This window comes from Macrotis lagotis, chromosome 7 (genome assembly GCF_037893015.1).
Source record: "Macrotis lagotis isolate mMagLag1 chromosome 7, bilby.v1.9.chrom.fasta, whole genome shotgun sequence".
NCBI classification, from domain to species: domain Eukaryota; kingdom Metazoa; phylum Chordata; class Mammalia; order Peramelemorphia; family Peramelidae; genus Macrotis; species Macrotis lagotis.
In genome coordinates, this window is record NC_133664.1 from 214,548,050 (window position 1) to 214,571,039 (window position 22,990).

The following is a 22,990-nucleotide window of genomic DNA, read 5'->3' on the forward strand; positions in this document are numbered from 1 at the left end:
AATTTCCAGAATATGGGATTTCTGAAAAAGTTTCTGGTATAGTAGAAAAATTCAAGAAATGTTTCTTTGGCTACCACAAGCTTTCAAAAGCAGATGCCATTTCTGAGGATTTTATGTGATATTCAGGTTTTTAGCCTAATATGATAAATATATCTTAGTATAATAAAGGATAAATATATCCTAGTATAATAAAGGAACAGATCAGAGATGACATAAGGGCCAAGACATCATTTACTTAATTTCTTCATTTTATTTTAAAATTTATGATATAAAATTTTTCTATAGATTATAACCAAACTTAATCTAACATTCTTTCTCCCCTTTCCTACTCTATTGGATAACAATGCTTTAATATTATATTGAGTAATAATCATAGGATCATGGAATTATCACATTAAAAGGGACTCAGATGAGCAGAATCAAAAGAACATTTTACACCTTAACAGCAACATGGGGGGTGATGATCAACTTTAATGGACTTGCTCATTCCATCAGTGCAATAATCAGGGACAATTTTAGGGTATCTGCAATGGAGAATACCATCTGAATCCAGAGAAAGAATTGTAGAGTTTAAACAAAGACCAGAGATTATTATCTTCAATTTTTTTTAAAAAAAAGATGCCTTATATACTACATAATTTCTTCCTCAATGGTATGTTTTTTTTTTCTCTCAACACATTCAATTTTGATCAACTCATAGTTTGGAAACAATGTAAAGATTATCAGATTGCCTTCTATAGAGGGGGTGGGGGAAAATTGTAAAATTCAAAACCTTACAAAAATGATAGAAATAATAGAAAAATAGAAATGAAAATAATAGAAACTACTATTATATATAATTGGAAAACAAATTAAATATTTAATAAAAAATTAAAAAGACTCAAAGATACTGTAGTTTAATTCCTTCATTTTATAGATACAATTAAAGAAATTCACAGTTGTTTGGTAGGGTGCCAACTATGTAGAAAAGATAGGATAGTAAGATGAAAAATTATATAGGCCCTACTTTTTAGGAGTTTATAACTTAGTTGGATTGCCGGGGAGGATAAAGCATTTACAAAATAAGTAAACCAAAGAACGTGCTTCAAGAAAATTGTAATGAAAGAAATCAAATGCTTCCATTGAAGGAGACAGCAAGGACTTTTAAGAAAAGACTTTCTTTTTTGTTCTTTTTTTTTTTTGTAGGTTTTTTTGGAAGGCAAATGGGGTTAAGTGGCTTGCTCAAGGCCACACAGCTAGGGAATTATTAAGTGTCTGAGGCCGGATTTGAACCCAGGTACTCCTTACTCCAGGGCTGGTGTTTTATCCACTGCGCCACCTAGCCACCCCTTAAGAAAAGATTTTCAATGGGAAATATAGAAAAAAATCCATTAAAAAGATCTAAACTTCACACTTTCAGTTTTCTATTAGGATAAAGCCCTGCTGGGGTAATACTTTACCCCACAAAACAAAACAAATACAAGGGAGAGCATACTTCTGCTTTAAAAAGAAAACAAATGGCATTTAGGGATCATAATGGCTAGTGTACTCGACTTAGAGTTAGGGAAGACCTGAGTTCAAATTCTACCTCAGACACTAGTTATGAGACACTGGACAAATCACTTAATATTAAGTTAAAGTCAGTTTCAGTTTCCTCACCTCTAAAATGGAACCTATTAAATATTGCTTAAGGAGAAACAATCCCCTTATTACCACTGAAAGGTAAAATTGCTCACAGTGGATCTTTAAAAGGCTAGTTGTAAGAAATCACTGAGTATTTGTTTTCTACAAGATGTGAGAGGAGGTTATTAGGATTTCACAGGTATCTTTCAGAACAATACATTACAAAGGTAGGGATCTCTGGGCTATAAGACACAAGCCTATGTGCAGGAATATGTAAGTATGACAAAGGGAAAGATAAAAAAATTGAGCTTGACCAAGCACCAAACTGGAAGAGTTCTCCTACCTGAAGAGCTTGTGCTGAGATTAGGTCGAAGTCATTTCAAACTGGTCTGGGTCAACTAGGGTCTCTGACATTTCACAAGTTTGCACACTTAATTAACTTCAAGCAACTTATATATCCTTTTTGAAGATTGAGGTTCATCAACATAATATGAACTGTATGACAGAGGGGGAACATATTAAGGAGTGATATGGGGTAGGCATATCAATTAGATTATACCCCAACCTGTCATGACTCAGAAGGGAGAGAAAAGTCATTCCAAATCATATATAAGATTGGATATTGTTGCAATTCGGGGCTCTCAAGAAATGTTAAATAAATGATTTTTCTGTCACTCCATGATGTTTTGTTATTAGGAACCAGATGACCCTCTTTGGAAAAAAGAAGGCTATGGATTTCATTTCTAACAGAAGTGAATCATCCTGCAGATTTTGTCTGGTACTGATGTCTATCCCTGGAGGGCAGGCATAGAAGGCAACCCCATTTTCCTTCCCACTAGCAAACTGCAGCTATTCTCATATGACAGAACATCATTAAACATCAAGCTAAATCTAGATCTTCTGTTTTTTATTTTATTAGGAAATAAATATCCCTCTTGTACATGATTTCCATCACTGACCACACACTTTTGGGGAGATCCTCAAAGTGACCTAAAACCTAAACTTTAAGGTTTCTCTAGGGGTACCAGGGTGGAAATACAACAAACCAGGAGTGTAAGAAAGGGAGTCTGATCCTTCTGTTTGATGTCAGGCTTCTCTAGGACTAAATTTGATCCTAGACCACATTCTATTCAGAAAGTTCTAGACTTTTTGGGCCAATTAATGTTTAAAATTTTTATAATTTTTTTTTAGTTTTTTTGCAAGGCAAACAGGGTTAAGTGGCTTGCCCAAGGCCACACAGCTAGGTAATTATTAAGTGTCTGAGACCGGATTTGAACCCAGGTACTCCTGACTCCAAGGCCGGTGCTTTATTCACTATGCCACCTAGCCGCCCCCAATATCTTTTTTCTTTTTTTTTATTTTTAGGTTTTTGCCAGACAAATGGGGTTAAGTGGCTTGCCCAAGTCCACAAGGCTAGGTAATTATTAAGTGTCTGAGGTCAGATTTGAAACCAGGTATTCCTGACTCCAGGGCCAGTGCTTTATCCACTGCGCCACCTAGCCTCCCCTCACTGCGCCACCTAGCCTCCCTGTATAATTTTTAAAGATGTAAATGTAGAATGCTAAGTGATATTTTCTTAAGTCTAATTACATATTCTAAAAAACCTCAAACTTATTCTATTAAAAATACCTTGGAAACTTTAGAATATAAATATTTACCAACCTCATGTCCTTCTATACTTTTTCACTTGGTGATTTCAATGATTTCCACAGATTCAATTATTTCTAGGCTGATGATTCTCAAATATACTTATTAAGCCATAGTCTCACATTTTGAACTACTATTGGACATCTTGAACTGGATGTTCTGTAAACTTATTTTAAAAACAACATAGCAAAAATCGAATCTTCTGAACTTCTCGATTACCATCAAGTGTATCATCATCTTCTGAGTCACTCAGGCTTTTCAATGTCTTAATATCTCACTCAATTTCACCTCTCACATTCAATCTGTAGTTAAGTCCTATCAATTTACTATGTAACTGTTCTCATATATGCCCTGTTTTTCCTCTAACTTTACCACTACTACAATACAATATTTCATTACCTCCTGCCTGGACTGTTGCAATAGTTTTCTGATTGGTCTCCCAGATACAAGTGACTCCGCATTCCAGTCTATCCTCCACTCAGTTGTCAAAATGATTTACCTAAAGTTTAGATCTGTTCCTTTTACTCTCTAATAAATGCTTGTGATTCTAGATCACTTCTGGGATCAAGTATAAAATTTAATGTTTGTTTTTGAAATTTCTTTATAACATCTCTCACCTTTTTTCAATCCTATAATCTGTAATCCAGTGACAATAGCTTCTGCTGTTCTTCAAACAGCACAGCTCATTTTCCAACTCCAAGCTTTTTCACTGTCTTTCTCCCCATTCCTCTAATTTCCTCCTCATTTCTGCTTCCTGGATTCTTTGTTTTCTTTCAGGTCTTACTTAAAATCTTATTTTCTACTAGAAACCTTTTTTGAACCCCTCCCCCCTTAATGCTAATTTATCCTATATATATATAATATATATATATATATATATATGTAAAATTTATTTGTACCTAGTTGTTTGCATATTATCTCCCTCATTAAACTAGGAGCTTCCTGGGAGTAGGAATTGTCTTTTGTCTTTATTAGTCTTTCCAGTGTTGATTGATTGACTAATCCAGAAAACAAAAGGAACAATTTAATTTTGAATTCAGGATGGAAGTTTTTAATCTCTATTGATCAGTTAATTCTATGTGGCCCTGGATACAAATGAATAATGGTTTCAGGGCAGGTAGGTGATGTAAAGGTAGAGCAGTGGTCCTGGAGTCAGGAGGACCTGAGTTCACAAGTCACTTAACCCCATTGCCTTAAATAAGTAAAAAAAAAAAAAAAATTGATTGAACTCAGTGAAAGAAGTTAATGGAATCACCATAGAAAGTTAGACAACTGAGGATTTGAAGATGTCTTTCTAACTCCTGAGTTTGGTCAATATAATCAGAGTCTAACCCTTGTTTCAGCAAAGTAGCTTCTGGCTTCAAGCAAAAGGAATATATTCCTTTAAAAATATACAATAATTGATTAAGATCATTAGTCTAAATACAGCTGCCTTAGAAATGATTAAAGAGAGGGGCAGCTAGGTGGCGCAGTGGGTAAAGCACTGGCCCTGGAGTCAGGAGTGCCTGGGTTCAAATCCGGTCTCAGACACTTAATAATTACCTAGCTGTGTGGCCTTAGGCAAGCCACTTAACCCCATTTGCCTTGGAAAAACCTAAAAAAAATGATTAAAGAAAGATGCTGCGCCCCCAGAGACTTAAGAGGACATGGTACAGCAAGCATTTATAAAAACCTTTATTCTCAAGAGAATTGACCCATGCTAATCTGGAGCAAGAAATTGACAGGTTAAGGAAAAAAGGAAGAGATGTGAATTAATGCAGGTAGAGACAATTTTTTAATCCTTGTGAAAAATGAAATTATTATATTAACCAATGCTTTTCTCTTTCATACCCCCCACCATAAGTTAAAGGAGCTCACTCTTTCACAGGTGAATATTACTTGATGTCTTTAAGACATTTCAATGTATAGAAATTCTTTTTTAAAGATAACGTTTTTTGCCTTCTATCTCAGCTTACAGTTCTATCTACTAATATGGAAAAGTATATAAATACATATGTGTATATATGAATGTATATATAAACATGTATATGTGTACATATTCAAATGTATTGTATTTCACATTGTATAGTAGGGCAAAGAGCATGGTGAAATGTTTTCTGTCATAACACTGTAAGAACTGAATAAAGAGAATCAGGAAACATAACTTAGAGAAAAGTCTCGACAAGGCTTTAGACTTCTTCTGCTTGGACCCAGAAGGGAGGACTAGAAGTAATAGATAAGAGATGCAAAAAAATAGATTTTGACTCAATGCAAAAAAAAAACAACTTTTCAACAATTAGAGCAGTGCCAAAGTGTAATGGACTAATGGGATCTGGATTTCTAGTGGTCTTTCAGCAAATGCTCTATAATAGAATGCCATTCTGTTCAGATATAAGGTAGATTAGATAGCCTTTGAGCTGTCTCTTAATATGACAGTCCAAGAATCTATAATTCTAGCCCAACCCCCCATCTCAGAGGCAAGCAAACAGAAGGTCAGAGATTTTTCTACATCAGACTCTAGACTGAAAGTCAAATCTGGATTTTCTAATTCTTAAATCTCGCTGCCATATCAAACCAAGTTGACTTTGGTAATATGTTGGCCTACAGTTGGATCAGCTCTATAGTTCAAGTGAATCTAAAACTCTTCACACCACCAATAATGCTGATAATTTTCAAGCCTCTAAATTTCATAATCACCTTACATGATTATTAACTACCCTTACTCTCCACAGTTTTAAAGAACACAACTGGTCTCCAATACAATAGATTCTACAAACTCACCTCAGTTCTGAATCAAAACTCTAGCATTTCCAGCTGGCAAAATATAAACATAGGGTTCCAAATTATGGCACCGAAAAATGGAAACGATCCATGGAGGTATTTGCTTCCTGATCACTGTACTTTCTTCATTTCTACCCCCCCCCTCCATTGTCTGTACTATTGAAGCAATTTCCTCATTTTTGCAATGACTCTAAGGAGACTTGTAAATAAACAAAGTTTCAATTTCTCTGAATATTTTAAAAATTATTTCTCTATTATTTAATGAAAAAAATTTTGGCAAGCACAGGATACTTTTGGAAGAGAGAATATGTGTAACTTGGCTATGACCTTAGATTTCTAGATAGTGACTTTAGAGTACCAAAGGATTGAGCAGCTAGGTAGTGCAGTAGATAGGGTGCTAGGTTTGGTTTCAGGAAGACTCATATTTGTGAATTCCAATTGACCTCAGACAATAACTGTGTGACCCTGGGACAATCACTAAACCCTGTTTCCCTCAGTTTCTTCATCTTTCAAATGAGCTGGAGAAGGAAATGGCAAACCACTCTAGTATCTTTGCCAAGAAAATTTCAAATGGGGTCATGAAGTGTTGTACAGTATTGTAAATGATTCAGCAGTAGAATTGGGAATGCTTCAAACATTAGACATTAAGGTGGAATTGACCTATATTTGAAGTAAAGATGTGGTATCTGAGTTAAGAGAAATAATATCCTTAACCCCACTGCCTTGCAAAAAAAAATAAAAAAAAATGAAATAGACTTGAAAAATAAAAAAAAGAGAAATAATATCAAGTTTTCATTAGAAAGGAAATTGGTAATAGATTTTTCTAGTAGTCCATGTTTCACTGTGACGTGTTAGAGTCAATAATTATGGATCTTATCCAGTGCTTTTATTTTTTTTTAATTTCTTTTAACCATGTAAATAATCAGACAATTTCTTTCTGGGTTTTCATTCCTATTTTTTTTTTTTTGGCTTTTCAAGGTCCTTTGGTATTGTCTTTGAATGTTGAAGTGTTTTTTTTTTTTTTTTTTTTTTTGCTCACTACTTTGACTTCTTGTATTGTACTTAAATGTTTGGTTTTCGTGAATTTCTGATCTACTTTTTTTTTAGGATTTTTTTTTTTGCAAGGCAGTGCGGTTGAATGACTTGCCAAGGTCACACAGCTAGGTAATTATTTAGTGTCTGAGGCTGGATTTGAACTCAGGTACTTCTGACTCCAGGGCCAGTGCTCTATTCACTGAGCCACCTAGCTGCCACCTGATTTACTTTTGTTTTCTAGATCCTGTTCCATGTCTTCTTTTTCTAAAAATATTTTTTACCTTTAATTAGACAATATATAGTGTCAAGTTTTCATCTGGGGACACTGGCTAGCTATTGATGTCATCTTTCTATATATTTCTCTTATCAAGAGGTGCAGAGGGATATTTCCAAAGAGATGTCAGAGGCCATTTCTCTCATGTCTTTAGGAATATTTCTATGTACCTCTGACCTTTTTTCTTATTATCCCTACCTTAGTAATGCATATACTTAAAAAGAACTCAACTATGAGAAAGTTCATTTTAAAAATTATTTTAATATTTTATTTATTTTTATTCTGAACTTTGCACTAAATAAAATTGTCCTTCCCATATATAGAGTAGAACACAAAAAGAAGATAATAGGTAAAGCTGTAGATCTCAATTACATAGTTTGCATTTCTAAAAATAATGAATTTAGGGGCACCGAGGTGGCACAGTGGATAGAGCACCGGCCCTGGAGTCAGAAGGACCTGAGTTCAATTCAGCCTCAGACACTTAATAATTGCCTAGCTGTGTGACCTTGGGCAAGTCACTCTTAACCCTATTGCCTTAAATAAATAAAAAAAATTTAAAATTTAAAAATAATGAATCCAGTCTTTAGACTTCAAATCTGACTCGCTTATCTGCATTTCTTTCTGACCTTCTGTTTTCTTGTGTGCATTACAAAAAATGATCCAATAATCTCCCTTTCTTTACTTTTCATTTTTCCCTTTTTAAAAATCTTTTTCTTACTAGAATATCTATCTATCTATCTATCTACCTACCTACTTTCAGCCATTATCTTGCTCCTTCACATTCCTCTATTTGTCTTTTGTTGTTGTTGTTTTATGTTTTTTTCCAAAGTCACACAGCTAGGTAATTATTAAGTATCTGAGGCTGGATTTTTTTTAATAATTTTTTTTATTTATTTAAGGTAATGGGGTTAAATGACTTGCCCAAGGTCACACAGCTAGGCAATTATTAAGTGTCTGAGGTCAGGTTTGAACTCAGGTCCTCCTGACTTCAGGATTAGTGCTCTATCCACTATGCCACCTAACTGACCCTGAGGCTGGATTTGAATTCAGGTCCTCCTGACTCCAGGGCCAGTCCTCTATCCACCTAGCTGACCCACCTATTCCTTTATTTGGAAAAATAAAAAGTCAAAAGAAACAAAGTCCTTATAATAAGCATTTATAGTCAAGAAAAATATTCCCAAACTGGTTATGTCTGAAAATGCATGTCTCATTCTGCAATTTGAATCCATCACCTCTGTTATTGGTAGTGTGTAGCATGTTTGATCATTCTTTTGGAACCATACTTGATCATTACATTAATCAGAGTTCTAAAGTCTTTTAAAATAATGTATTTTGCAATGTAGCTGTTAATAGTTGATAAAAAAAATTCTCTTGGTTCTCTATTTCTTTACAAAGATTTACCAAGTTTCTCTGAAATTATTAATTTCATTATTTTTCATGTCTCAATAATATTCTACAATACTTATATACTATAATTTATTTACTCATTTCTATTACATGAGCAACTCTTTTAGTTTCTAGTTCTTTACAACTGAAAAAAAGGGCTGCAAGTATGTCTATTTTTCCCCCAGTTCCTCTAATAATTATTATTTTTCTTTTCTTTTGCCAATCTTATAAGGCAGTACTTCAGAGCTGTTTAAATTTGTATTTCTCTAGTTATTAATGATTTGGAGCATCTTTTTATAAGTTTGCTGATCATTTTGACTTCTTTAAAAATTACTTCATCATATCATTTGATCTATCATGGAACAGTGAACTGAATACCATTATGTGCAAGTCATGAAATGTTTTTACACTCTGTCAACTATTGCAGGAGACTACATTCATTTGTGATGATGATATGTGTGATGATAGCAGATGCTATCTTTTCTGAATCACTCTTCTGGTTTATTAATTGAATTTATTATTGGATTATTTATTAATTGGATTATGCAATTCAAAAAGGCCTTTTGAAAATTTCAAATATGTCAATCTCTTTATCAAAATTATTTGAAGTGCTGCAATTATTTTTGCTACTTGTTTACAACATGGCATTTTTGGAGTTTGTATGAAATGTAGTTTTTTCAGTGCCTTCAAGTTCCCTGACTTTCCTTCTCTACCAATTATATAATTTCTGATTTCATCTAATCTAAGCTAGGTTTAGGAATGTAGTTATTTTGTATGATGGTTCAGCATTGAAATGCAACACACAGGAAAGTTTTCTTTGTGGGAGCAATTCATCCAATTATAAAGGTTATCACTGTAAGAGCTGTTGTGTTTTCATTATTAAGTCTTTTTGGAATCACTGTTTTGATATACTGAGGCTTGGCCTGAGAAATTGATATATTAATATACTGAGGCTTGGCCTAAGAGATTAAATGGGAATTTTTGAGGAGGTTTGTGGAAGCCATAGATTATGCAAAAAGGTCAGCAGATGGCAAAGAAAAAGTTTAGAAATTCAGAAATGCATAAAATATATGAATAGTATTAAATAATATCAATAAGGTACAATAAATACTTCATAAACAAAAAAACAAAATATTCAGATTTCTTCTCTGGTACAAGGACCAAAACACATGGATTTTCTAGAGGCTCCCAACCCCCATGATACAGAAGGGATAACTATATAGTGGATCACAAATCTGTTTCCTTAATGTAAGTACTTCCTCAGGAGCAACTGGCTCCTTCTTTCATTTTTTGACCTCACTGATTGAGATCTGGTTTGTAGAACAAGGGAAAATCAAGGAAAATGACTTGGGCCTTTGGAAAAGAAGAAGATTGCTTATCTGTTTCAAAAGAGCTAGATTGTAGAGCTAAAAAGATCAGTTTTGCAAAGCAGAGGTTTAGAGGACTGCCTATGATCTGAGAGTGAAATAAATCTATAGAAGGCAAGAAATACAATGCAAATGGAAGAGCCATGGACAGCAATGGGGTTACAATATTTGTCAGAGAAATAAAGGTCTCTGGAGGAAAATTTCTCATGAAGTAGGGAAGTCCAGTTTCCATCTGTGGGTTCAAAGGCATGTCCTGTTTTTATTAACTGTTCATATTGTAAGCATGTTTGGAAAAAGGAATCTGGTTATTATCACTGGGACTAGGGGCTTAGACACTGCCTATACCAGGTTGGTTGAAGCCTCCAAAGTGATAGGCCCCTCAAAGTATACTTAGGTCCTTTGTCTCAGAAGCTGTTCTGATACAGTGGTCAAAAAAGATAAACTTTTACATACCTACTACATTCAAGTGACAAATATAAAAATAAGCATGATAGACAAAATAGATTGAAAATGGGACAAAGGAAAAGCAGAAAAAGTGCTTCAGGAAATCTGAGGAAGAAGAGACTTATACCATGAGAAAATATGCTTGAAGAAGAAACTGAGAAGGTTTCATGGAGAAGATGGTTCTTAAGGTCTCATTAGAGATGAGGCATTTCAAAAGACAGAGATGGAGGTAGAAGCAGTCTGGTCTGTTTGTAATAGGAGGTAAGGGTATCTTGAGCACAGACAATCCAGTGACTGATGTCAAAAAACCATATGTGATGAAGTGCAAAAATATGAGAAATAAATAGTGTCAAAAATTCATAGGAGGAAGAGTTAAGACGACTTGAGTATAAGTTGAAATATCCCAATATTCCCCTCCAAACATTTTAAAATAACTCTTCAAATCACATTTTGAAGTGGCGGAGCCAAAGATAGGTCAAAAGTGAGATATTTTTCCAGTTTAAAAAATCAGCAGAAGAAGTCTTTGACAATGGGATGGGTGTTGGCCTGGAGTGTAGTACATGCAGCAACATCACCAGTGGTGGCTCTTGGGAGGCAGCTGCAATAACCACAGCAGCAGAAACTTTGTGAACTCTCAGCCCAGAGATGGTGAGGAGGTTGGACAACTGGTCAGAAAGTGATTACAGTGGACTCTGCTGGCACCGGGGTGCAACTGGTGCTGACTGGCAAGCCTATTGCCATGTGCAGCTCTGCATCACAGTTGCTAAGTCTAAGGGGCTCCCTGATCATAGTTCCAGGACTAAGAGGAAACTTAGTACTTGTGGCTTCAAGGGAACAGAGGCCCTTTCTAGGTAAAGAACAAATCACAGATCAGAAGAACAGTGAACACACCTCTCCTCAGATCACACCACCATGGAAGCTCTGAATACAGCAAAACAACAACAGCCTCAAGTTTGGCACAATGTTTCTCCACTTCCAGGTAAGCTGAGCCCAACTTAACATAAAATTTAAAGTGAAGAAATAGATTGAAAAATGAACAAGCAAGAAAAAGAATTTGATTATAAGAAGCTACTTCAATGGCAAGGAAGATCAAAACATAAACTTAGAGGAAGACACTTTGAAAACAGCTATATGCAAAACCTCAAAGAAATATGCTAATTTCACCTAATAAGAATTTCTGGAAGAGTTAAAGAGATAGTAGTAGTAGAGGAAACACTAGGAAAAGAAGTGAGAATGATGCAAGAAAATTATGAAAAGATAAATTAACAACAAAGAGGCACAAAAAAGATTGAAGAAAATAATTAAAAAACAGAATTATTGTAAAAGTAGAAGAGGCACAAAAAATCACTGAAGAAAACAGTTGCTTAAAAAGTAAAATGGGGGGGCGGGGCCAAGAGAGATAGTCTCTTGGGTGCTCTCTCATAAAACTTATAAACTAAGGACTCTAAATTTTCAAGAGACAGAACCCACAGAAAGACACAGTGAGGCAGTTCTACTCAAGGTAACCTAGAAAAGAGCAGAAAGGCTCTGCTCCTGGGGTTGGAGGGGTGGTCTGCCAGAGGGGTGGCCTGCCAGAGAGAAAAAACTTCAGCCTCCCAGAGGCAGCCCCAGGGTGCTGGGAGCCACGACTCACAGCAGTGGGGGGGTTTCCTGATCTACACCCCGGGGGAGCAGAGGGAACAACTTGGGGGGAACATCGGGGGACCTCTGCCAGAAAGAGCACGTGAAACCCAGCCCTCAGGGCACACAGCAAGCATCATGGCCAGGGCAGTCCAGATCCAGAAAACAGAAGCAGGCGGAGCTGGTAAGCAGGAGCCCCCAGGGCATGAGCCCATTGAACCAAGGGAGGGGAGTGAAGAGAGAGAGAACTGCTGAGCTCTATCCTCTGCCCCTGCAACAGGACTCTGGGGTTCTGACCACATTCAGATCCTGATCACAGTCTAGGCCCCCCCCTAGAATGGCAAGGCCCCCCCACCTCAGCCCTGTGGCAGAGGGGGGCACTTATGTTCATTCAAAGGCCAGGAGGGAGGACAGAGCCTCACACATAGAGATCCATGTAGGGGTGTCCCAAAAGCTCAGGAAGCACCCCCCCCCCCAAACAGGCTTAGGCTGGGAAAATGAGCAAGCAGAGAAAAAAAAAGGAACACCATTAAGAAATATTTTGCCTGTGAGCCCAAGAAGGATCAAAACACTCAGTTTGAAGATGAGGAAGCACAAGCTCCTGCATCTAAAGACTCCAAGAAAAACAGAAATTGGGCTCAGGTTATAAAAGAGCTCAAAAAAGACTTTGAAAATCAAATGAGGGAGTTAGAAGAAAACCTGGGAAAAGAAATGAGAGAGATGCAGGAAAAACATGAAAATGAAGTCAGCAGCTTAGTCAAGGAGATCCAAAAAAATGCTGAAGAAAATAGCATGCTAAAAACCAGCTTAGGTCAAATGCATAAAACAGTTCAAAAAGTTATTGAGGAGAAGAATGCTTTAAAAAGCAGAATTGGCCAGATGGAAAAAGAGATAAAAAAAACTCTCTGAGGCGAACAAATCCTTCAGACAAAGAACCGAACTCAGGGAGATTGCTGAATTTATGAGAAATGAGGACTTAATACTTCAAAACCAAAAGAATGAAAAATTAGAAGAAAATGTGAAACATCTCATTGAAAAAACAACTAATATGGAAAACAGATTTAGGAAAGATAATTTAAAAATTATTAGAATACCTGAAAGTCACGATCAGGAAAAGAACCTTGACATCATTTTCAAAGAATTACTACAGGAAAATTGCCCTGATATCCTAGAAGCAGAGGGAAAAATAGAAATGGAGAGAATCCACCGATCCCCCGAGAAAGAAATCCCCCAAAACCAACCCCCAGGAATATTATAGCTAAGTTCCAGTACTCCCAAGTCAAAGAGAAAATATTACAAACAGCCAGAAGGACACAATTCAAATACCATGGAGCTGCAATCAGGATCTCACAGGACTTGGCAGCAACTACATTAAAAGCTCATAGGGTTTGGAATATAATATACTGGAAGGCAAAAGAGCTTAGAATGCAACTGAGAATCAACTACCCAGAAAAACTGAATGTCCTCTTCCACAGTAAAGAGATGGACTTTCAATGAACCAGGGGAATTTCAAATGTTCCTGTTGGAATTGTCAGAGCTGAACAGAAGGTTTGATCTTCAAATATAGGACTCAGGTGAAGCATAGAGATTGGAAGAGAAGGGGAAAATATGAGGGACTTAATGATGATGAACTGCATGTATTCCTGTATAGAAAAATGACACTGATAATACTCATATGAACCTTCTCAATTAACAGAGCAGGTAGAAGGAGATTTTATAGATGAAGCACAAGAGAAAGCTGAATTTGAAGATAAAACATGGTGCAAAAATGGAGTCAATAGGAAAAAGAGAAATGTAATGGGAGAAAGAAAAAGGAGAGGTGGAATAGGCCAAGATATTTCATATAATAAGATTTTTCTTTATTACAATGAGCTATTGCAATGATGGAAGGGGGGAGGCAAGGGGGAATGAGGGAATCTTTACTCTCATCAGAGGTGGTTAGGAGAGGAAACAGCATATATACTCAGTGGGGTATAGAAGGAATAAGAAGGGGGGGGGACAGGGGGAAGGGGGGGGGATGTGAGTGATGGAGGAGAGGATGGACCATGGGGGGAGAATAGTCAGATATAATACATTTTCTTTTTTACTTCTTGCAAGGGGCTGGGATTGGATGGCCTGTCCGGGATCATAGGGCCAAGTGGATTCTGGGCCTAAGGGGTGGTATGAGGGCTCGGGGCCTCTTGGCCCCAGTGCCAGTGATCTCTCTGCTGTGCTACTCTGCTACCCTACAGCAGAGACAGAGTGAAAGGAGAGAGAAAATATAGTACATGGTAGTGGAGAAATATGAAAGGAGGGAGTTGTGATCAGCAATGACAAAGGTGGAAAAATATGAAAGTAACTTTTGTGATGAACTTATCATAAAGAATGTGATCCACCTGCAACAGAGTTGTTGGTTTTGGAACACAGATTGAAGCACATTACTGTTATTATTATTATTATTATTATTATTATTATTACTATTTGGGGGGTGCAAGGCAAATGGGGCTAGTTGGCCTGCCTGGGGTGCATAGCAGGGTGATTGTTCGGTGTCTGAGGCCAGATTTGGACCCAGGTTCTCCTGGCTCAAGGGCCAGTGCTTTGTTCGCCACCCAGCTACCCCTACTATTATTACTATTTTGTTTTATTTTGGATCTTCTTTTTTTTTCTATTTTTGGTTTTTGTGGGGCAGTGGGGTTGGGGTGGCTTGCATATCATACAGCTGGTGATTGTTGGGCATACGGGGTCAGATATGGGCTCGGGTGCTCCTGGCTCTAGGGCTGGTGCTCCATCTACTGCGCCACCTGGCCATACATATAATTATTACTATTATTTTTTTAATTTTAATTTTTTCCTCTCCCTTTTATTTTATCACTCAAGTGAGTCTATTTTTTTGGGGAGGGGGTATTTTGTTTACTCTTAAACAAGAATATTTTATTAATGTATAAAAATATTTGTAAAAATGAGAATAAATAAATATTAAATTAAAAAACATCTTATTGTGTAGCAAAAAAAAGTAAAATTGGTGAAGTAGAAAAAGAGGCACAAAATCTCAATGAAGAAAATATTTCCTTAAAAATTAGAATTGGACAAGTGGATGCTAATGACTTCTTGAGACTTCAAGAAATAATAAAACAAAGAGAAAGAAATTAAAAAAGAAGAAAATGTGAAATATATCATAAAAAAATTGACTTGGAAACTATATCAAAGAAAGATAAGTTAAGAACTCTAATCAGAGAGAGAGACACCTTTGATATCATATTTCAAGAAATTACAAAGAAAAATTGTCCTGATATTTAAGATCCTGAAGGCAAAATAAACAAAGACTTCATCAGTTATCTCCCGAAAAAGATCCCAAAATAAAGACTCCCAGGAATATGAGAGTCATATTCCTGATCTCCCAAGTCAAGAAGAAAATATTGCAGGCATCCAGAAAGAAACAATTCAAATATCATGGAGCCTCAGTCAAGCACACATAAAATGTAGCAACTTCTAAATTAAAGAATTGGAGGTCTTGGAGTATGTTATTCTATAAAGTGAAGGAGCTAGGATTACAACCAAGAATAACCTCCCCAGGATAACTGAAGATAATCCTTTAGGGGTTAAAACAGATATTTAATGAAATAGAGAACTATCAAGCATTCCTGATATAAAGACCAAAGAAGATTTTACATTCAAACACAAGACTCAAGAGAAGCATAAAAAGATAAAATAAAGCAGTGTCAGAAGCATAAAAAGACTTTTTAGGAGGGACATATTAACAAAAGAAAGAGAAGAATAAACAGAAGAAAATAGGATGTAGAGAAATATTTAGTAATCATACCTGTGAATATGAATAAATCTCACACATAAAATGGAAGCTGTTAACAGAAGTGATTAGAAATCAGAATCCAAAAATATGTTGTTTATAAGAGACACACTTAAATCCCAAAGAGATTTTAAAAAGGAGGGAGGGAAGGATCTTTTGTAAATAGGTATTTAGAGCAGCTCTTTTGTTTTGTGGTAGCTAAGAATTGGAACATTAGTTGTCTATCAATTGGGAATTGCTGAACAAATTATGGTATATGATTATAATGGAATATTTTTGCTCTGTAAAATACTTTTGCTCAGAAAAACCTGGAAAGATTAATGCTGCAGAATGAAATAAGCAGAACCAAGAGAACATTGTACACAGTAATAATAATATTTTATCATGAATAATTTGAATGGCTTAGATATTCTCAGCAATACAATGATTATGACAATTGCAAAGAACTCATAATGAAAAATACTATCTCCAGAGACAGAACTAATAGAGACTGAATACAGACTAAAGCATATTATTTTTTACTTTCTTTCTCTCTATTTTTGTTTGATCCCCCCTCCCCCAATGACTGATATGTTTTACAGGATTGCACATGAACAGCCACTAGTAGATTGCTAATCATCTCTGGGAAAAATGAAGGAGAGGGAGAATTTGGAATTCAAAATTTTAAAAAAAGTTAAAATTCATTTTTACATGTAATTGAGGAAAAATTTATAAAGAGACATACTTGAAACAGAAAGACACACACAGATTTAGAATAGAGGGCTGAAGCAGAAGCAATCATGCTTCAGCTGAAATGAAAAAGCAGGCATAGCGGTCAGGATCTCAGACAAAGCAACATCAAAGGGAGACCCAATTAAATGAGATAATCAAGGAAACCACATTTTGCTGAAAAGTATCATAGAAAATGAAGCAACATCAAAAAAAATTTACAAAAAAATTGATGAAGACCTCATTTCACAAATATATAGAATCCTGGGGCAGCTAGGTTGCACAGTGGGTAGAGCACCAGCCCTGAAGTCAGGAGAACCTGAGTTTAAATCCAGCCTCAGATACTTAATAGTTACCTAGCTGTGTGACCTTGGGCAAGTCACTTAATCCATTGTCTTGCAAAACCCCCCACAAATATATAAAGAAATGAATTAAATTTTTAAAAATAAGGGTCATTCCTCAATTGGGAAATGATCAAAGAATATGAACAGGGAGCTTTCAGAAAAAAGAAATCAAAACCTCTGTAGTCATATGAAAAAATGTTCTAAATCAGTATTGATTAGAGAAGGGTAAATTAAAATTATTCTTGAGGTTATATCTCTTACTTAGGATATGATAAATGTTAGAGAGGATGAGAAAAAAATAGGTACACTAATAAAGTTTTGGTGACTTTGTGAACTGTTCAAACCTTTTTTGACAATAATTTTGAACTATGCCTTAACCCAAAGAGACCAAAGAAAAAGGAAAAGGGCAAATATATACAAAATATTTATCACAACTCTTTTTGTGATAGAACATAATTGGAAATTGAAGGGAAGTTCACAAATTGAACAATGATTTAAGACAATTACAAAGAAATGCTGAAAAAACTCATGTCCAGAGAGAGAATTAATGAAGTATACAACTTTCTTGCCTTATTTTTAAATTTATTTTTTTTTGTGATTTAACCAATACTGAAATGTGTTTTTCTTGATTTCACATGTATAATTGATATAGCTTTTCTTCTTAGTGCATGATGGACTGTTAAGAGGGAAGGAAAGAATTTGAAACTCAAAATTTAAAAAGAAAAGAATATTAAAAATATATAATAAATTTATTTTTAAAATTAATAGGAGGGACAGATGGTTTGGAGTAAAAGTAATTGGATATGGTAGGGATTACATTGGGGTTTGGTTTGGATATACTTTGAATTGTGTTATAAACTAGAAAATCTGAGGTACGAATTTGTTTTTGTCATTAACTTTAATAGTTTACTAAAGAGTAATTTCCCAATAGGAAATTTTTAATGACAAAATAAGCAATTTGGATTTTATATGGAACATATTGGCTCCACTGCTAACACTCTAGTCTTCAACCCTGCCTCCTCTTCCACTCCCTCCCATTCTCTTCCCTTTCAGCTCACTTTTATGTGTTATATCCTTCTATAAGAATGCAACTTCCTTGAGGTCAAGGACTATGTTTCTTTTTGCTTTTATTTGCATCTCCAGCATTTAGCTTAGTCTGTGAGACATAGTAAGTGATTAATACATGATTATTGACTCTATCTATAGTCACACAGATTCTTAAAGAGACTAGAAAGGTCATTTAGCAATGACAATGCCCTATAGCCAATGTATGCGAAGTTCATTCAAATCATCATTTATCTAAAGGGACAAAAGTTTTTTATTTCTTTGTAATTTAGGTAGGCAATCATATGCAAAGATTAATATAAAGAGAAACAATAATATTTGAGAAAGATTGTTACAATGTGTAGGGGTATGACATATATCTGAGAGACACTTTAAATGTAGTCCATTGATTTTGATTTTGGATAAAATGTGGTAAATTTTGGTTAGTCATTAAAAATTATGAATTGTTTTGACAATTCTATTTCTCTATTGTTTTCCCTTCATTTCCAAAGAGAATCAATGACATCACAGGTGATGTCTTGACTTGCTTGTGAATTGGATTTAAGTGAGGCAGAATTCCATAAAGTTATAAGCCTTATTCTCTTTTTCAGAGTCACTGAAGTCCAGTGGTAAGAAAAAAGGAAAAAAGTCAAGATGACTGGGATGCAGTGGTTGACCTTAAAGTCTTTGATGGCTCACCAAACTTTAAGCCCACCATAGTTCTCATTCTCATCTACCCATTCTGCCAGTGGAAGCCTTCATATGTCTGGGGTACATATACTCCTAAATCACCCTATGGATTTGCTGAGGGCAACACCATACTCCTGGTACCTTGTGTTTATAATCTAGTAATCAATCATCCTTAACTCATCACTATTTCCCACCTTCATATCCAATCTGTTGCCAAGGCTTGTCTATTATAACCTTTGCAACATCTCTTTTATATGCCCCCTTATTTCCTCTGACACTGTCACTATTTTAGTGTAGACTCTTATCACCTTGCCATAATGTACTTACCACAATGTAGGTACACTATTGCAATAAAAGCCTGCTTGTGGGTCTGCCTGTCTGAAGTCTCTCCCCACTCCTTTCAGCCCCTAAATTGATTTTCCTAATACAAAGTTATTATAACACCCTCCCCACCACTACTACTACAACTAACTCCCACTCAAGAAACTGTTATTTCCTACCATATACTCTTTGATCCAGTGACACTGGCTTCTTTATGCTTCTCCTAATAAAATATTCCATCTCTCAAAGAAAATAAGTACAGCCTTATTATTATTTGCAGACAACTTGATATCATCAAAATATATAATCAGAAAAGGAGAATTATTTCTTGTTATAACTGAACATAAATTTGTTAGGTATATTGAAAAAAAAGAATTATCACTTATTTTAGAAAAATAGTTAAAGAATAACTGTTGATGAAAAATAAATTTTAGTATTGAAGTCATGTTTATTTTAACAAGTTGAAAAAAAAAGACAATTTTGAAAGTAAGCTTTGATATGCAAAGCCTGTTTAAATGCAAAATATTTTAAAGAATAAGACTGGAAGGGTCGAAAAGCATTTATTAAAAGCCTACTATGTTCCAGTCACTGTGCTAAATTCTTTACAATATTATTAATCAATTAATCCTCCCCAAAACACTGGGAGGTAGATGCTATTATTATTATTATACTGTTGAGGAAATAGACAGGGGTTAAATGACTTGCTCAGAGTCACATGGCTAATAAATATTTGAGGCCAATTTTGAAATAAGGTATTTCTGACTACAGACCCAGCATTCTATCCACTGTGCCATTTAGTGTGATGTAAAACCAAAATCCATCTTTAAAAGTAGGACATGACTGAAAAATGACACAACAAATTCTGTTTTGATTTGACACTGACTACTCTTTGAATTCTCTCTAATTTAGGAATTTTTTTGGATTCTAAAGTACCTATTGGAATATAGTGGAAGGACATCACCATGCCAGGCAGATTGAAAATGACATGTGTCACATACTCCCATCCTAAAAATGGGGGCTGTATTTGTCCTCAGATTTTAATTTCTTGAAGTGCTAGAAGAGTTCTTAATAGGTATCAGAGGCTTTTTAGTAGACTTTGATTCTATTATTTCCCTCTGCTAATAGAAGACCTAGAAATAAGTGTCACGGATAGATAATGAACTGGGACTAGAATTGAGCTTTAGAAGAGATTTTTAAGCTAAACTGCATTTGGGAAATTTCACATACTTTCAATGATTCCAGTTTTCTTCTGCAAAAGGTCATCTCTTGGGGGTGGCTAGGTGACTCCGTGGACAGAGCACCGGCCCTGGAGTCAGGAGTACCTGAGTTCAAATCCGGCCTCAAACACTTAAACATTACCTAGCTGTGTGGCCTTGGGCAAGCCACTTAACCCCATTGCCTTGCAAAAACCTAAAAAAAAGTCATCTCTTTAACCTCCAGATTCTTTTGGGGTTATTATATGGATTTGAACTATGGGGCAAAAATGTTTTTGAAGAGTTAAAATTATAACATTAGCTGAAAAGAATCATGAAGGACATAAGTAATTGGCTGCAAAGATTTATGATGCCCAAGAAGCAATTTTTGAGGTTATTAATGGTTAGAATGTAGGCCTATTTTAGGATGAGAATGAGAGATGGTATGATATGTACCTCTCTTCCCAATCTATGCACACTCCTTCTCTGGTTCTAGATACTCTGATATTGTCCTGGTGCTTTCTTTTCCCCACAAAAAGACTATTAGGAACAAAGAACCTCCATAATTCTCTCCATCTGCCTGTATTTTGTCATCACCTTTTCAAAAAATATGAAATTGATACAAAATGATTTATGTTAGTAGCCAGTAGACCCTCAATCTTGGGAGAAGTCCAAACTCTACAGGTCTCTGTGCCTCGAAGGTGAAAACTAGCTTCTTAATTGGAAAGAGAATAAGTATTTATATAGTGCCAGTCACTGTACTAAGCACTCTTTACAAATGTTATCTCATTCATTTTTCCCTGTAAGATAGGTACTGTTATTATTCCCATTTCATAGATGAGGAAACTCATTGCAAGTTATAACATGTCCAGGTCACATAGCTAGTAAATGTTAGCAGATGGATTTGAACTCAGGTCCTTCTGATTTCAGTCCTGGTGGTCTATTGACTATGCTACCTTGTTCAGAAACATCTCTTCAGTTAGAATGTAAGCTCTTTGAAAGTAGGTATTGCTTTATTCTGTATATTTGTATCTCTGGTGCTCCTCTCAGTTCTTGATGCACTTGTAGGTGCGTTATAAATGTTGAATGGTTGACCCTAGAGTATACACTCTGAGTAGAATTTCCAATTCAATTCAGCTCTGTATAACAAAAAAGTTAAAAACAATTAGATTACTCCAGAAGCAGAATAGGTTGTCATGGGAGAGTCTTGTCTTTCTGGAGGTCTTAAACTGGAGGAAGGCTGTGTAAATGAAGAGAAGGGTTGGAATATGAGAGATAAAGTGAAGGTAAAAATGACTGTATTGGGAAACTTGTGACTGCCAAGTCAGGTGAGGAGCCAGTACAGCCAAAAGAACAATATATATGATCCAGGATCACCAAAAGCACTGTCCTGCAGGTAAGGCTGTAATCCTCTCTGCATCTATGCTGCACTCAGTTGTGAATTCAATGATAGAGAGAATGTTTGTAACTACTACTTTAAGTTTGAGTCTATTCTTCCTAAGAACTGAGATGTAGAGGAAGGAGAGTTTCCCAGTTTGGTTCTTGATACACACACACACACACACACAAATATATACGCACGTGCACATATGATGAATATTACACATATTAGAAAATGCCTCTTTGTAAAAGCTAATTGATGTAATTGTTCATTGATGACAATGAAAAGACATCAACTGGATAAATAATATTGGAGAGAAGTCAACTAGCTTTGGCAAATGAAAAGGGGCAATTGAAATTCAAATCCAGCCCCAGATACTTACTAGCTGTGTGAACGTGGGCAAATCATTTAAATTTTATTTGTCTAGGTTTCCTCAAATGTAAAATGGGGATAATAAAAGTACTTCAAATGAGATATTTGCAAAGTGCTACATGGAAATAATTATTCTCTTCCCCTCTTTTCTCCCATCTTGAGTGAGGGAACAGATAGCATTAAAAAGAACCTAATATCCAATCATGAGTATGTCTAGAATGCTGAGGCAGAAATATCACAAGTTGCCTTCTGGGGATTGATGATGATGATGATGTTTGTCCTACATTCTTGAAGAAGACCGTGACATTAGGGAGCATATGAATTGGATTTGAGTGAGGGTTGCTGTGTCAAGTCACCAGGCTGACTTTCTCTGGGTCCAGTGGCCAGATATGAATCAGGACAACTGGATGTAAGGCAATCAGGGTAAATGACTTGCCCAAAGTCACACAACTACAAAGTGGCAAGTGTCTGAGGCTGGATTTGAATTTCTGTTCTCCTGACTCCAAGGTTCTATTCATTGCACCACCTAGCTTCCTCCTCTGGGGACTGACTTGCTTAGTGAATGTATGGGTTGAGAGAGTAAGTCTAATCTTGATTATCATTTGGAATAAAAAGTTTAATTTAAAGAGTAATTCCTAGAAGCCTGACTTTTCAAATTCAGTTTCATGATTCCTAATTCCACAAAGACCTGACAATCCTAGTGGCAGTGCCAGAGTCCCAGATGATGCCAGCAAAAGTCTTAACTGGGAATGCTATCAAGGAAATGAAATCCTTTGATGACAACATCCTTGTAAATATGTACAGAGTGTGAGATTTCTATGTTTCAGAAAATGACCTATGTGTGTATTTCCAATTGTCTTCCATACACTCTTTTTTGGTACCACCACTTCCAATTCCTTTTTTGGTAAACCTCCACCCCCCCCCCCCACCAACCTCACTAGATAACCCACAGTCAGGGAGATGGTTTTTTCCCCCTATCTGGTGATCAACCTCCACTGACCAGATCAAACTCTCCGAT

The 22,990-nt window shown here is 35.8% G+C and overlaps 2 protein-coding genes across 3 annotated transcripts in view; one reads left to right on the plus strand and one right to left on the minus strand.

The window, feature by feature from the left end:
- The window catches only part of FAR2 (fatty acyl-CoA reductase 2), a 131,381-nt gene that overhangs the window by 51,015 nt on the left and 57,376 nt on the right, over window positions 1-22,990 (minus strand). The window lies entirely within an intron of this gene.
- LOC141494273 (uncharacterized) overlaps window positions 11,428-22,990 on the plus strand; it is a 132,870-nt gene continuing 121,307 nt past the window's right edge. Inside the window, exon 1 of the mRNA XM_074195332.1 lies at window positions 11,428-11,494. Within this exon, the coding sequence (XP_074051433.1) occupies window positions 11,428-11,494 (67 nt within the window). The remainder of the gene's footprint in view (window positions 11,495-22,990) is intronic.